Raw genomic sequence first — 15865 nt, 5'->3', positions numbered from 1 at the left:
TTTCTTCCTTCCCCACCCCCAACCCTTAAAAAATTTTCTACATAACAGTGTAGCAGTGAGTCACTAGAGAACAGTCTGGATCAAATTATTCAAACTTGGTCATAAAATCCTTTGCCTATATTATATTACTGGCTACCCCCATTTACTATAGTGGGGAGGGGGGAAAGTAGCCCAATAAAGGAATTATTTTTAAGAAATCTACAAAGAATGTAGAAACAAAATTTTATAATCCTTTAGGACCAACATTTGGCAAGTAATTAAAAAAAAAAGAATACACTGAAAAATACTTTCTTTAATATTATACATCAGGCACAACACTTTTTTTTTTGTTTTGTTATAAGATTTCATCTGCATAAAAGGTTTGTAGGACCAGCAGGTGCCGGATGTCTCCTCGCCTGCGAAAGCCAGATGGTTTCAGCTCCCGCACTCTCTCCTCCGCTCCCATGATGTGGGGAAGGCGACAGGGACCCCGAGGAGCCCCTCAGATGCTGAGGTCAGTGCTGCACTCCTTGTACGGCCGCCTGCGCTGCTCGTGCGGGTGCCTGCGGCTCGGCTCGTGCTTCCAGCTGGGCTCTTCCCTCTCCCGGTGGCCGACTCGTTCCTCCCTGAGCCGTCTGTCGGGCGACCTCTCCCTCCGCCGGTCAGACGACTTGGCCCGACGGTCGAGGGAGTTCTCTCTTCTCCGCTCGGGTGACCTCCTCGGCTCCGTGAGTCTCTCCAGCGACCGTCGCCGGCGGCCGGGCGAGCGCTCTTTGCGCCTCTCCGGGGAGAGGTCTCTCCTCCTCTCGTGTCGCTCCCGCCTCTCCAAAGTGTTGTCAGCACTCCTTGTCCCTTCCCTCCGCTTTTCGGGAGACCTCCTCTTCTGCCCGTTCACCACCGCCCTCTCCGGCTGCCTCTCGTGCCTCTTCTCCGGCGACCTCTCCATCCTCCTGCCTGGCACGTGGTCGTTGGTTTTAGAAGTCCCATTCCAAGTGTGGTGTTCATTGGGATGTCTGCTAAACTCTCTGCTGCCTTTTAGGTCTCTAACGTAAGTCCTCTTGTCCCCATGTTGTGATGATTTGTGAAGGTCTGGTGGATAACTGGACTCCGATGATGGGTGCTGCCGTCGGTCGGATGGCACGGGTTTCATTTCCGATACATTTTGTGAACCTGTGGCGGGACTGTTCCTGTCACTGCTGGGGTCTGAAAGAAAATAACAGCAAAGCGTTTGGTACCGATGCCTTCCGCGGCGCCGTGACACCACTTAGCACTCTTCAGACTTCATTAGTGACAAAAACAAACAACTGTTAAAGCAGTCAGCGAAGGCTAACCGAAGCTTTTGTTAATTTAACTGCGAACAACGAGAGTTACAGGTTAGTACTGGTGCTGCTCTGTTCATTAGCCATGTTTTGGTCCAAGCTGATATCATCTTTATGCTCTTCCAGGCATGGGGCATTTTACATTTTCCCCAAGCCCAACTCATAATGTTTCAGTTACACTACTTTCTTTCCAGTGGGGGGAAAAAAAATTGTAGTTCAGGCTGTTGGCTGGGTTTTTTTTAATAGTTTCCAATAAAGAGGCCCTTTAGGAAACAATTTTTAAGTCTTTGTCAAGAACTGCCTTCCAGGTGTGGGAGGCCTTCGTTCAAATAGCAGAAAAGGCACAGAAAATAGAATTGATTCTTAAGTTTTCACCTTGTAAAATAACATTTGGAAGGTGTGAGAATTAGGCTGTAATCATGCAATTTTCATTTCGTTTAAGACATTGCTTAATCTCACTTGGTTCTACCACATTACGAAAAGTCCTAGGGTAGATTTTGGTTTTGCCACAATGATTCAAACAACGATGACAGAAGTTATGATTTTTTCATATCAAAGCAATGGAAAAATATTGTAATATGTAGGATGGCTTTGATTCAAACCTAATCTCCAGTTCGTTATTCTTCATGTAGTATTTGAGGTAAGACACAGCTGAGCTACCTCTGCGAGACAAACTGCAAAGCAGAGGTAGAAAAACAACCCCCAACCTAAACTCCAGCCCTGCACTGCAGCTAAGCTACAATTACTCTCGTCATTTGTAACGGATGTTTATGAATGATTCATTACAGACATGACAAACATTAAAGTAGCTGCGCTGCCTTAATGCAAGCACTGCTTTTATTTGCTCATTGCTTTCTTTTTGAAAGTAACTCCTGTGCAGCAGCTCAGCTGGCACTAGCCACTCTGGGCTTCCTACTGCTCACACCCAGACACCCACCTCGAGGTGGACTGTCCTGGTGGCAACGGCTGAAAACCCCCAAAAACATGTGCAGGGACAGATGGGTTTATTCTTTTTTTTTTCCTTTTTGCCTTCCCTCCCCCAAGCCAAACTCTCTACGTGCTCATTCCTCCTGCCATCACACCAAGCATCTCCCACTTGATGGCATTTCCGTTCCTGAGCTTGGGGGAGGGGGTTGCTGTGGGCATGGGCTGTGAATTTTGTGATGTCCAGGTGAAACCCGTGTTGTGACTCACGTGTGGGCATTTTTTGCTTATTAGCATTTTCAGGCAGCAGCTGGGGACCACACCGCTTTTCCGTAGCTGTAAGCACGTGGCTTGCGGCAACCTGGCTATCACACAAGGTACAAGCAAGGTTTAAATGTGTCCTGTGGTGGATGTACTTACAATTCAGGGGACGCAGGGTGTTCGGAATGAATTGCTGTACATATAAAATATAGCGAAGCGGAAAGCAATGTGAGGGAATTAGGCCACAGCACAAAAACACCTAATATTGATTTTAGCTACAAACCGTAGTTTGATTATGGCCCATAAGGTAGAAGCAAGACTCCCCGAGCTTGTCATTTCTCATACATGCAGCGATATTAGGAGGTATCATCGCTGAGGAAGGAAGAGCCCAGCACCAAGAAAGGTAAGAGAAAGAGAAAGAGAAAAGTAGAAAATTTAGATTCCCTATAATAAAGATGAAAGAAAGAAAAATCTTCATATTTTATCTTAGAATAAAGAAAGTTTATTTTTCCAGTCAGATTGTCTAGGCTTCACCCAAATATAAGGCTGCAAAGACAGCAGTTGTTATTATTGTGACATAAAGAGACATCTAAGAGGTGATTCAATAACCCAGACAACGAGAGCATCCATTCTAAAAGACAGCTGGAACAGCGACACAGAATGTCATAGAAAAAACATTAACAATCAAACAACAACGAAAAATAAAGTCCACCAGAGACCACAACATTAAAAATAAGTACAAAACTCATTACAAAAATATACAGCCTCATAGAGAAGCACGTTCCAATCGAGTCAGAAAAATATTGGAACTTAACATTATTAGAGGAACCATTTGCGACTGCAGCGAACAGAACGAAGAGAGGAAGGAGTCCCAAATGTTACAAGGATATTCTTTACAGTAGTGCAACCCCTGTATATTAAATCCTTGCTTGGAGAACGAACGATTAGTGGTTAGCATTAGCCAAAAGAAAATTGGTGGTGGATTTCCATCCTCAGTGCAACAGACATATGCTTTGAGAAGTGAAGCACTTAATTTACAGGGTATTTATGCAGTCTAGCATATGATACAGTACTGTACATCCAAAGGAGTATAGGAAAAGACAAAAGTAGAAAGAACATTACAGAATTTCAGTGCCATCATTGAACCTTCTGGTGTGCTATTTATATTACAGAAGTGTAAACCCACAATTTCCCTTCCATATCATTAAACACTTCAATTGTTTGTTGGTTAAACTCTGAATTGGTCATTTGAAGTTAAATAATGAGCAGACTGAGCAGAAACCCTCAAACGTGGTACAGTAAATGAAAAGAAAATCTAGTTCATAAATTGTGCAGAAGGGTTTTGTTTCTGGTGTTAGGACATGGAGAGAATGATAAACACAGAACTTACTGACACAGAAATAACCCAAATACGGGGACGAAAGTATAAAGGACATCCCTTCAATCATCAGTTTCTATAGAAACCTCAAAGACCTTTGGTTGGGAGTAGCCCTCCATCGAGGGCACAATATTTGACAATTATCTCAAATAAATAAGACATAATTATAATATTAAATAGTGTGCTAAGTTAAGCCACCCAACAATCCAACCTCCGGGGAAAGAAAAGGAAATCTGATGCAACTCTTAGTAAGAAACAAGGACTGACTGTTTCCCCCAAGACAGACATGAGAGCACCTTTTCATAACCTCCTCACCTTTTCAGACCTTACAAATTAACTAGTTGAAACCAGCAGACAGTTTAAGGGGGGAGAAAAGGGCTCAGGAGGCCAAATCAATATATTTTTGCAGTAAAGCTTTTTTTGTTTTCCTTCTTTTTCTTAAATAACTTTATAAATATTTACATAAATATTAAGGAAAAGGCAAAAATCTCATAAGCCATCTTGGCATTCATGTCTATGGATACAGACAGGAACTAAGAGAAAAACCTAACCCAAAAAAAAAATAAATCACTGCTTCAAAATAGTAACTCGAGATCCCAGTTTTTGCATTGATTAGAAGTAGAGACCTATTTGAAACAACAATTCAGCCGCTGAGAAACAGTTTGGCACAGTTCAATGACATTCCTTGTTTGGCTGGACAAGACAATAAGGTTTTGTTTTGTTTTGTTTTCCTCTCTGATCACCAAAAAAATACTGCTATGATGATCTTGCCTTACACTGCGCCCCAAGTCCATGGAAGCAAGCAAAGGATGAAATGTGTAGAAAATTCAGCACAAGCGAGGCAATTATATGTTGCAAAGGTTGGTAAGACACTGGTGAGAAAGGAAAATAAAAAAGAATTCCCGCTTCAGATCTTGAGACAAATCATTCATGGAGTGATGCCAGGGAAGAAAGGAATGTTTTCATAGTTTGACCCACCATATTCTGGGACAGAGCCATCTCCACGTTTCAGAAACAGGCGGACCTTGCGGCCACCATTTTTAATCAGTTCGATGGCCCGAGCGTGCTTCATGTTCTTGGTAGTTTCTCCGTTGATCTCTAAGATTTCATCACCAATCTGACAATGCAATAAAAGAGTCTAAGATTAGGAACAAGTCTCCACCAGCACATCACAAGACAATGGGCACAACGAAGGTGGAACAACTGTGCACCAGGTGAAGCTAAATATGCCCAACTCCTTCCAACAAGAGGCCAAAAAACCAGTGTGCAGAGGCCTGGGAGACATGGAAGCAACAGGGAAAGCTTGAGGTATCAAAATATTTCATGGCTGTTCCGTACAACCACATTGCAATACTGTATTGCTAAGTAGCAGTGTTAGAACTGGGGCTATTATATTTAATTTTGATTATTTGTAAAGTCTTTGGTCCAAGTGGTTGTTTGTTTCACAGCTTGCTGCACCTGGGATGTTCAGACAGCTTTTTCAGACCTGTTTCTCTGTTGGATATAGATACCTACTATGAACCAGCAAAGCTGCCTTGGTAAATATATTTATCAGGGTGAGAAAACAGGGCTTGGAAGAGCTTGTCAAACATTGACTTCCCCAGGATAGCACCGATTTTCTATCATATTTTCATCAGGAAAAATTTGGGCCCACAGACCTACCCCTAGCAAAACAATTTTGAAAATGTCCTTCATATGACACATCTGGAGAAGAAAGAGAAGTATGTAGGAAAGTTTTAATGCATTTTCTAACAGAGGAGTAAGGAGTACATATAACTTGGCAATTTCATTTTTCAGTAGGCATTTCATAACATATGTCTTTGTTATAATGTTTCTAATTTAGGTGATCTGTGAAGTTAACAATTAAAACTAATCAAAAGCTATATTCTAATTTTGTAACTCATGGCCATAGACATGCTCTGTCCCCATTCTGCCCACTAGCATTCAAAGACTGTGGCTATCACATTTTCATTGCTACCTGTATCCCCATTAGGCTTCAAAAGACAGATGATGTATTAGAATTTGGCAAGCAGGGTTGGAAGAAGAGGGTGAAGCCTTCCAACAAACACACACTGCTATAGACTGCATACAAAGAGTGACAGATGCCATCGACAGAAGTAAACAGGAACCACTTTCAGTTAGCATTTAATTTCCCTTTTAGCTGGCACAGCAGAAGGGAGAGGCAGGGAAGTCAGCCTGTTCCAAAGAAACATGGGTTTAAAATCAGTCTGTGCATACCCTCATTTTCCCACATCTCTCAGCTGGACCATCCTCAGCTAGCCGCAACACGTACAGATCCATATTATACTCCCGGCCACCTCGCAGGCTGAAGCCAAACCCTTTGGCTCCTCTTTCCAGCTCAACAGTGTAAAAGTCTTGGTCCTGCTGGAGAGAAGACAACAAATGCCCAATTGAACAGAAAGTCAAATGTTCCTCTACTCTCATTTTGAAATTATTCAACCGATGAACATTATTATTTTTGTTGCTTGTAAGTAAAAATAGAAAACCAGTTGAATTTTCACACACAGACTAGGATTTGCTGCTCCCTCAGACCCCGTTCTGCAATTTGTAGTTCTGGTGCTGGTCTGTGAAGGGCTATTGGAAGGAATGGGCTTGGCCATGTCTCGTGATTCATTTTGGTGCACCTCTGTTACACAATTTGGAAGGAATGGGCTTGGCCATGTCTCATGATGCATTTTGGTGCACCTCTGTTACACAACTCCTCCTGTGCCCAGGGCAGGAGGGAGCATCTCTGTAGGGTGGTTAGTGTTCTGCCAACTGCACACAAGGCAAGGGCAACCTCAATTCCAGTGCCACAGGCTTTGGTGCAATGTCCAGTGGTACCTGGGGTGAACCTGTGCCATGGTGCTGGTTTTTCCTTTTTTCATCTATTCCTTTGCAAGAAGCTCAGAAGCCTGGGCATTGTTTTTCCACAAATGCTATTACGGGGATGTTTTGCAGTCCCTAATGGAAGAGGTTACTTCTGGGATGGCCAGTGGCAAGGAAAGATAACAGTGAGATAGATAATCTCTCTAATAAGATGCCGACTGCGCAAGCTGGAACGCTCCAGCTATCACCCCTTATTAAGTTTTCTTCTTTTTTGTCCTCTGAATTTATCATTTGCACACAACAGTACTTTCTGGAGAGGCCCCTCCAAATATACAATTCAATAAACAAACACATAAATTATTACTGCCCTAAAAATGTCAGTTTTTTTTTCTTGATTTTTTTTTCTCCCTCAAAGTCTTGATGAGAATGTGTTGGAAATGTTTCTCAGTTGACACAACAGCAACACATATTAAGAAACTAATCAGCAAATTCCTCTTTTTTTTTCAGCGAACAGACTGAGGGAGAACAGCTTCCCACTAGGAATTTTCAAGGGAAATATTTGAACACAGCCCTCAAGCAGATTGGAAACAACAGTCTGTGGTAAACAAAACAATTAGAGAGGTGCTCCTTACCTGTGCTGCTTGGGGTGGTTTGAAATCAAACTGGGATTCCTGCTTTGGTTTGGTGTTGTTCCTGCTGTAACAAATGGGAGAAAGAGGAAAAATACAGCTCATGGGATGTGAAGGTGATTAAGAAGTAAGCGAAGAGAGAGCATGTCAACATGCCCTCCTCAAGGAAAACAGTCTGACCTGGTCTCCTGTGGTATTTGCTGAGGAGTATGTGTGGTTGTGATTGTAGCAATTTTTTCTGCATTTGTCAATAAAGTAGCATTGGAGGATTCTGCAAAATAGATTTTGGTTTTCATTATGAGGCAAGACCATTGGCTATTCACTGAAAGAAAAACAAGTTTTGCAAAGGTATTTAACTGGAAAGCATCATTACCTTATTGATAAAGAACTTGAGATGGGCTCAAATTTCTTAAATACCAGAATTAACACAGTACTTATGTATATGAAACCATACTCTCAATTGGAAAATGAAAAAAAAAATCAAACAAAAAAAACTGGATTGGAAACCCCCCTGATTGTTAGACACACTCAGAATGAAAAGTGACTTGTGGAGGAAGGGCTGAAGAATGTTTTGTCTCACTCCTGGCTAATGACATGAATTCCAATCATTAAAGTCTCCAAATATGTTAGGTTGGCAGGATTAATTTTATAGTAGCAATAACTATTCCAGGGATTATAAGCTTATCAGTCCTTCCTCCATCAGCAACTGCAATCTTCAGTAGAATTGAGATGTAGCTTTAATCTAATACCTCACAAGGTGATACTGAATATGACTAAAACCAAATGAACCGAAATCTGTCTTTGAAATACAACCCACTGGTGTCTGAGCACTGACAGCTGCATGCAGGGAGGTAGAACCACCTTTATCAATGCATCAACAGCTCTGGGTACCACTCACAAAAGGGCACACTAAGAGAATACAGAGAGCAGAAGTAACTTCTAAACTCAATTTGTGCCACAGGAAAGAGCTCACAGCCCAACATCAGCCTGTGCAAATGACATATTTCTCTACGTATGGCAGGAGGTGCTTCAAGCACAGGTCCTCTCTCAGTTTCCCACATCTCAGTTTCCCTCTCTCATCTCAGTTTCCCACAACTGGGATGGGAGTCACTGTAGACCAACTGGAAAGTGACTACCTCGGTGTCACTCACAGTATGGCATGGCAAAACGTTCCCCTTGTCATTCGGGAGCTGTGTCACAGATACAGTATGGCATGGCAAAACGTTCCCCTTGTCATTTGGGAGCTGTATCACACACCAGAGTTAACTCCAAACTCATTTAAAATTCTGCTTAAAATTAAGGTCATGTCAATGCCAATAGCCAAATATTAGCCACAAACTTTTGGAGGAAAGACCTGGAACTTTTGCATATTGAACGCAACACATTTTCCACAACTACATATTGTATCAATGCATGGCAAAACGTTCCCCTTGTCATTTGGGAGCTGTATCACACACCAGAGTTAACTCCAAACTCATTTAAAATTCTGCTTAAAATTAAGGTCATGTCAATGCCAATAGCCAAATATTAGCCACAAACTTTTGGAGGAAAGACCTGGAACTTTTGCATATTGAACGCAACACATTTTCCACAACTACATATTGTATCAATCCTGAACTGAAATTAGTACTGAAGAGTTTCAAATGCTGAACTGCTGCCTAAGTCAGCAGCTCCTAAAAACATCCTTCCCCTCCCATGGGAGTTTGAATTCAGAGGACGTTTCAATGGTAGTTACATGCTTAATCACTCGGAATGTTGGTTACATTGGTTGCATATGGAGAATGATGGGCACAGTCAACAGAAACACCCACTCATCAGGCACAGCGTTCCCAGCTAGAGCTGCTGCAGTGGCAAACACTTTGTACCTATATCCATTCTCTCCAGCAGAGAACCACAGATTACAAGTAACTGACCATGATCCACTTCTCGAGATCAAAATCTAAACTGAATGCACAATCACTGGGACAACAGCAACGCAAAACGGGTGGAAACATCTGGCTCTCCAACATTAAATTACAAGGTCTTCTCCCCTGCCCTGGTTTGCCTCCTAAGCTCCAGCCATCCGGTAATTCATTTTCCTGACTATGGAGAAATTTGCCATCATGAAGCAGAGTCCAGCTGCAATATAAAATTGCAGCAATGGGAGGGGTTTTGCCTGAATTAAGGAGAGGTGATGGTCATGGGCTTACTTGGTCCTGGGAGCTTAGTTTATTTAATGGGCTTATTTTAATTGTGACAAAATCTAGACAAGGGGAAGGTTTCTCCTTTCTGTAGCTACTGCATGTCAAGGGAAACTCAGGAAAAGGGAAAAAGAAGAACCACTTAAACAGATGGATGCAACAAGAACACAGCTCCTTTGCCTGCAGTGCTGTGCCCAAGTTAACATGCCCTAACCCTCAGCAGACGGAGCTGTAACATCTTCCAGACAAGAGCTGGCTTGTATCCAGTGGCTCAGAGAGCAACAGAAGCTCCTGGGTCTGCTTGTAGCTCTCAGGGTAGACATGACCAAAACACACCTTTGTGAGGATGTGCCACTGACAGTTGGCTTGTGTGAGAAGATGTCCCTATGTGTGGTTACACTGTTGGATTTTAAGAACTAATTCTGTTTACTTTGTAAAGATGCCTTGATGCTAAAATCTGTCTCCAAAATAAGGCCCCAAAACATGGTTAAGTGTTCTGTAGTCATCTAGAACAAAAGCCTCTGAAATCCTCCACAAATATTTGGAGATCAGATGAAGATGGGCTTCAAAGAGAATGCAAGATTCCTACCCTTTAGTAGGTCGCACTAATAATACCAAGCAGAGCAACAACACATCTTCGGTACAGATGTATCTTCACACCACTGTACTGCATCTATCTTTAGCCCACCCCATCCCATGAGTCAGGAATTGTGCATAATTTTGCTAGTATTTTAGACACAGTTTCAGGACTCATGCCAGCCACCATGCAAAACTGGAACAGAATATAGCACAAATTATCTCTCATACAATTACAATTGCATGTTCTAAAACCTACATATTGCATTGATTCCTTTCCCTGTTCTGCCCTAAAACATTCAGTCACCAATTAAATGCCTAATCTAAGCTTGTCCTTTCCAGCATTCTGTATCCTTGCATCAGCTGGAAGCGTGTTAAAGCATTGTAATTTCATTGCAAATATAATCCTGCAGTGGTCTGTGGCAATTAATTTGTGCAACACTTATGACAAAGCAAAAACTCTTGGTGTTTTTAATAATGTTAGAAGAGATTAGCAGTGTGAGTTTATTGTGAGTCTTGTGATGCACCTCATTTTCATGTTTATCTGACAAGTGGCTTCTGATTTATGCTCCCCACTCCTCGAAACACACAGTTAGACCATTTATATTTGCCAAAAAAGCACTCAAAGCCAACAAAAGGAAAACAACAGATCAAGAAAAGCACACAAAGACATCAAAAAGAAAACAACACTGAGGCCAATTTCTTGTATTTCAGGGGGTTTTAGAGCAAACCTCGCAATGATTTTGAGAGTGTTGGGTCTTACTGGCTTTTGGAAATGAAATGCAGGTAATACTATGCAAAGTTGGCAATCTGACTCAGAATTTCCAAGTGACATTAAACAAAAAGACTTGAAGCCTGCATTGCTATGAGATGAGAGTTGACTCCTTCCCTAAAGAACAGCTTTCCATCTTTTCTAGGAACACCTGATGTCAGTCACAGGTATGTGTTTCCCTAACCTAAGCCATTGACATGGTATTTGGGACACATGAAGCATGAAGAAGACTGGCTGAGCATTCATGTCAGGAGGTTAGATGCTTCTTACAAAATTCTTAAACCATTCAGAAGTTGTTTATTTCTCAGGTGGTTTTGCCTTTAAAAAAATAAGCTCTTTATTTATTTAAAGATTCACCTTCCTTGATTTTTATCGCATACTAAAATACAGGTAATGAACAATTTTTCCCTCAGTTTATCTTCCCAAACAGGAATGCACAGGCCAGCTCAGATGTCAGCCTGATTCACAGCCATTTTACTATTCATGAACACTCAATTTGCTGTGAGCAGCAGAGGATCATATACCATTTGACCTGGTACCCACTAGACAGTGGGAAAGTAAAGACTTTGTGCAAAACAGATCATCCTAAACAGAAATTATTTATAACCAGATCATTTCTCATCCGGGTATATTTTTATCCTATAACTAAACACAGCATAATTATGCTCTGTGGGATAACCAAATCCATATTTCAGATCAGAAAATTTGAGAGTTAACAACTACCCAATGCCTCTCACTGGAAATCACATCATCTAACTTATTCATTCTTCTTTACAGGTACCAGGATCAATTCAGCTACACTTTCTCAACCTTTTTCTCAAACTTAATCACACTTCCTTCACATTGAAATGCAAATAATGTCCTGCACAACTCTGAGAAATGCTTGTTAGCTCTGGATCTGAGTCATCAAATCTTTTACCCATGGATTCAGCTTAAAAGGAGAGCAATGTAAGAAGATTTCTGCCGAATGAGCTCTCACTATGAGCCCACAAGAGCAGAGCAGGACAAGAAACAAACAAAATACTTAGAATCACAGCAATTAACAAGTTTTCTGCTCTATTCCAAGCTAGAGATCTATTTAATGAAACTGATCTATAACACAGATCCTTATTTTTGTGTGACCTGAAACCAGTACCAAGTGTCAGCTTATTATTAGGGATCCTGCATGTTCCCTCTGATCTGAAACAGTGAGATCCTGTCTAGGGTAACTCTTACAATGATCAGCTTCATGCACACAGCAGCTCCAGAGCCATCACCATTTAAACACTCCTTAAAAAATGTACTGAGCTCATTCCCAAAGCAACCTACCCAGAATAAAAACAGATCTGATTTTCAAACAGCTTAAAACATGTCAAAGTGTTTATCCCTTTCTGTGATCTCTTTACTCTATAGCCTCCTTGTCTTGATACAAAGCTTCAGGAATCCCACATACTAACAGGTGATTCACAAATCACAGAATCACAGAATTTTAGGGGTTGGAATGGACCTTACAGATCATCTAGTCCCAACCCCCTGCCACGGGCAGAGACACCTCCCCATCAGACCAGGTTGCTCAAGGCTTCATCCACCCTGTTTTTGAACACTGCCAGGGTCGGGGCAGCCACAGCCTCCCTGGGCAACCTGTGCCAGTGTCTTGCCATCCATATTATAAAAAATACCCTAATGCTGCATTATTTTATGCCTTATTCTATATATTACATTATATACATGTAATTGACTATTCTTAAGTTGCACTATTAACCTAAGAATCAAATCAAAGGGTACCAAGACATGCATCATATCTATGGAATATCATTTTAAGGAGATACATAGAATAGGAATTGGTTTAATGTAGAACCAGCACCCCTCTGGTTAAAACCCACCTACTTCTATAAAAAAAGAAACAAAAAATGAAGCTATGAAAGACTCACAACATCTCTCCTTGCTAACTGCCAAAGAGGGATTTGGATATTGAGCCCTCCACGACTCTGCAACTCCAACTGTTGCAAAAAGCCCAGAAACAAAACCAACAAGAGAGTCAGAGAAGACAGCAGGAAACATATACTTTACCATCTCCTGGAATGATGCGCAGGGTGACGGTGTTTCCAGCTTCCTTAATGAGGTTGACGATGTCTGAATGCGACTTGTTGGTGATGGAGCACCCATTGACGGCCAAGATGCGATCGCCTACTTTCAGCTTGCCACAGCGGTCTGCAGGGCTCCCTTCAATTATCCGACCTATTTTGTGAGGCATGGCCACACATGCATTTCCCGCTTTTGTATTGGTTTGGGGGTTGTTTTTTGTTTGGTTTGGTGTTTTGGTTTTTTTTTTGTTTTGGTTTTGGTTTGGTTTTTATTGTTTACATACGTGGGAATATGGCGAAGGGGAAAAGGCGAAAAAGGGTTGAGTTTTAAAGAGAAGGTTAAGGGTTAATTAATTAATGCATCAAGCAAAAGTTATTATAGGATAGCTTTGCTGCCAGTGTTCAAAACATTGGCAATCAACTAGTATGAGTGCACAATACTTTACTTCTTCCACAAAGGTGTTTTGTTAATCACTCCAAACTCCCCCCGCCTGGATTTCTGTTAATAAATGGTGAGATTTTTATTGACTACAACTGCATTCAGCAGCCCCACCATAGCCCAAATCTGATTTCATTTTTGATGAAAAAAATTGAAACTGTTTGTAGAAAACACAACCTTCCTCCTCCAAGATTATATCGGTGTCAGCCTTTCTAGTCCTTCTCTAAGCCAACTGCTGTTCAAGCTTCTGCCAATGTTTTGTTCTTTCTCAAGTCAGAAAGATCAAATTCTTCTAGGCCCAGGAGGGAGTGTGGCTCCCTTTCTACCACACAGACCCACTCTATCAGCGCTGCATGGGGAAGCAACACGAAACGTTTTTCTTCCATCGTGAATCAAGGTACTACCAGGGAAGGCACAGGACCACTACAGATGGGCCAAGACTGACAAAGGTAACCTGTTTGGTGCAGGCATCCACCTCATCCTCTGTTAACCCTTCCCCTTTTATGATCTTAGATGGCACCAGGATGGGAACAGGGAAGCAGTAAGGACCTCCTCATTTAAATACCTCTAAAACCACACACAAAACCATTGAGATGTCTGACACACAGAGCAAGAGCACTTTAGGATGAATGTGTTTTGGAGACAAAATTCTCCTCCTGTTCCATGCAATTGCTTGTTCCAAAAACACAGGGTTGTCTATAACATGCAGAATTGGGACACAGAGGATACACAACATCACTCAGATAAATCCACTGGACTTTGGTACAGTTCCTTTACATGGGCAAGAGCCCCTTGGGCACACAGCAGATGATTAAAACCATGAGGTACACAGAGTAGTCACCTCATACTTTGCATCCACAATACATTCACCCTCAAGATGCACTTTCCCATCTGTGCTGTGGTCTTTATTTGACTAGTAGTTTTAGAGATATACACTGCTGCACACATGACAACACTAGAAAGACCATAAAGAAGAAAAGGCTAAGACAAGGAACGTGAGGTTGGAAAGATGCGATAAAAACTGGCAGAAAGTGTTAATATTAGTTACAAACAGTAGAGAGATTTCTTTTTTCTTCTTTTACTACGATGTTAGAAAGTTTCTCTTTCTGGCAATACAAAGCCCCATCCACTCAAAAGGCTGTTTTGAGGGTATGAGTTCCTACTCTATCCAACCCACTGAACACAGAAGACAGAGCCCACACCAAAGTGACCAAGGTGGGTTTTAGAACCAGTTTGGCCCATCTCTAAATACTACCCATGAAAGAAAAAAACTACAAAGCAGGTCCAGAGCAAGCACCAGACAGCAGAGGGAACACATCTCATGCGAAGTATTAGGAAAAAGCTGAATATACTTGAAAAAATCAAAGGAAAAACAGTCACAGATCAACAGATCTCCATGAGGAGCCCCTGCACAGAAAACTTCCAGTTAGCAAGTATCTTGGGCTAAAGCAAACACAACTCTTTACAACCTCAGGTCAAGGTATCTCTGCAGAAAAGAGTTAGAGCATAGTCTTCATATAGCAAAAATGATTTACACTCATGTTTACAAATACGTTCAGAAGATAAAAGTGCTCCTTCTGGTTTAGACTGAGTTCAGTTTAATGTGCATTATATTCTACCATTGTGTTCTGGCACTAAAACACCTAGTTTGGAAGAGCAGTTTCCAGCAGCAAGGACAGGGTGAGGTAGCCTAGCACCTGAGAACTGACAGAACACCATGTTCTACTAGATATTTCCCCCTTGAAACAGTAGAAATGGGCTGTTCCACATCAATACCAGCAAATGAGGTGATGCTCCCTTGATGTATTAATAAGGGTGTCACTGATGGGCAATGGCAAGAAATGACAGGAAAAAAGCCTAGGAAAAAAGGGTGGAAAGGCCACTTCTTGCACCTGCATGCCCCAGGAACACACAAGCTGTACAGGAACCCTGCAATACATTTTGGCTGCAAACCACAACCCTGCTCTGAGAAGCAGTGTGAAGATGACCAAGACACATGCTCTGTCTTTCCTTTCCCCCTCCAACCCTATCATGTGCCACAGACTAACTGGGAGGTAACACCTTGCTTTTCCACTATCAAGTACAAGTGGATGCTGCCTCTTGCCCTTTCAGAGGAGCTGGAAAGGGAAGAAACAGCATCTCTGACTGGTTTCCTCCTCGCAATGACACTTCTGCTCAAGAACAGGCTGTTCTGGGGACACTTGCAAAACCAGCTTACATACATCTATCTCCTTTGCAGCAACACCTGGAAATGGGTGTCTACCTAGCAGAAAGACTTCAGACAGAAACCATGACCACCTCTACTAGGACAGGATATTATGGGTGACATTGCATGAACTTCATTTCCTCCTACTCTGAAGAAATGGATTTGGGAAGAGGTGAAGGGGGTCAAAAAACCATCCTATTTGTTTAACAGTATTCTCCATTTTATGTCTCACCAGCAAGCACTATTAATTAAAACTTTCCAGCTATCAGCATGCTCACTCCATAATGAGGATCGGAATAACCCTGATTGC

The 15865-nt window shown here is 41.9% G+C and overlaps 1 protein-coding gene across 1 annotated transcript in view; it reads right to left on the bottom strand.

The window, feature by feature from the left end:
* Positions 1-15865, bottom strand: part of MAGI1 (membrane associated guanylate kinase, WW and PDZ domain containing 1) — a 90971-nt gene continuing 75106 nt past the window's right edge. The window contains exons 17-22 of the mRNA XM_009076881.1: positions 12897-13064; positions 7500-7590; positions 7323-7383; positions 6100-6243; positions 4840-4978; positions 1-1182 (exon numbers count right to left, since the gene is read on the bottom strand). Coding sequence (XP_009075129.1) covers positions 482-1182; positions 4840-4978; positions 6100-6243; positions 7323-7383; positions 7500-7590; positions 12897-13064 — 1304 coding nt within the window. The 3' untranslated portion in view covers positions 1-481. The remainder of the gene's footprint in view (positions 1183-4839; positions 4979-6099; positions 6244-7322; positions 7384-7499; positions 7591-12896; positions 13065-15865) is intronic.

The sequence above is a fragment of the Acanthisitta chloris genome, unplaced genomic scaffold, assembly GCF_000695815.1.
Source record: "Acanthisitta chloris isolate BGI_N310 unplaced genomic scaffold, ASM69581v1 scaffold846, whole genome shotgun sequence".
Lineage (NCBI taxonomy): Eukaryota > Metazoa > Chordata > Aves > Passeriformes > Acanthisittidae > Acanthisitta > Acanthisitta chloris.
The sequence above is the reverse complement of the archived record's forward strand: the minus strand, read 5'-3'. Positions and strand labels throughout refer to the sequence as shown.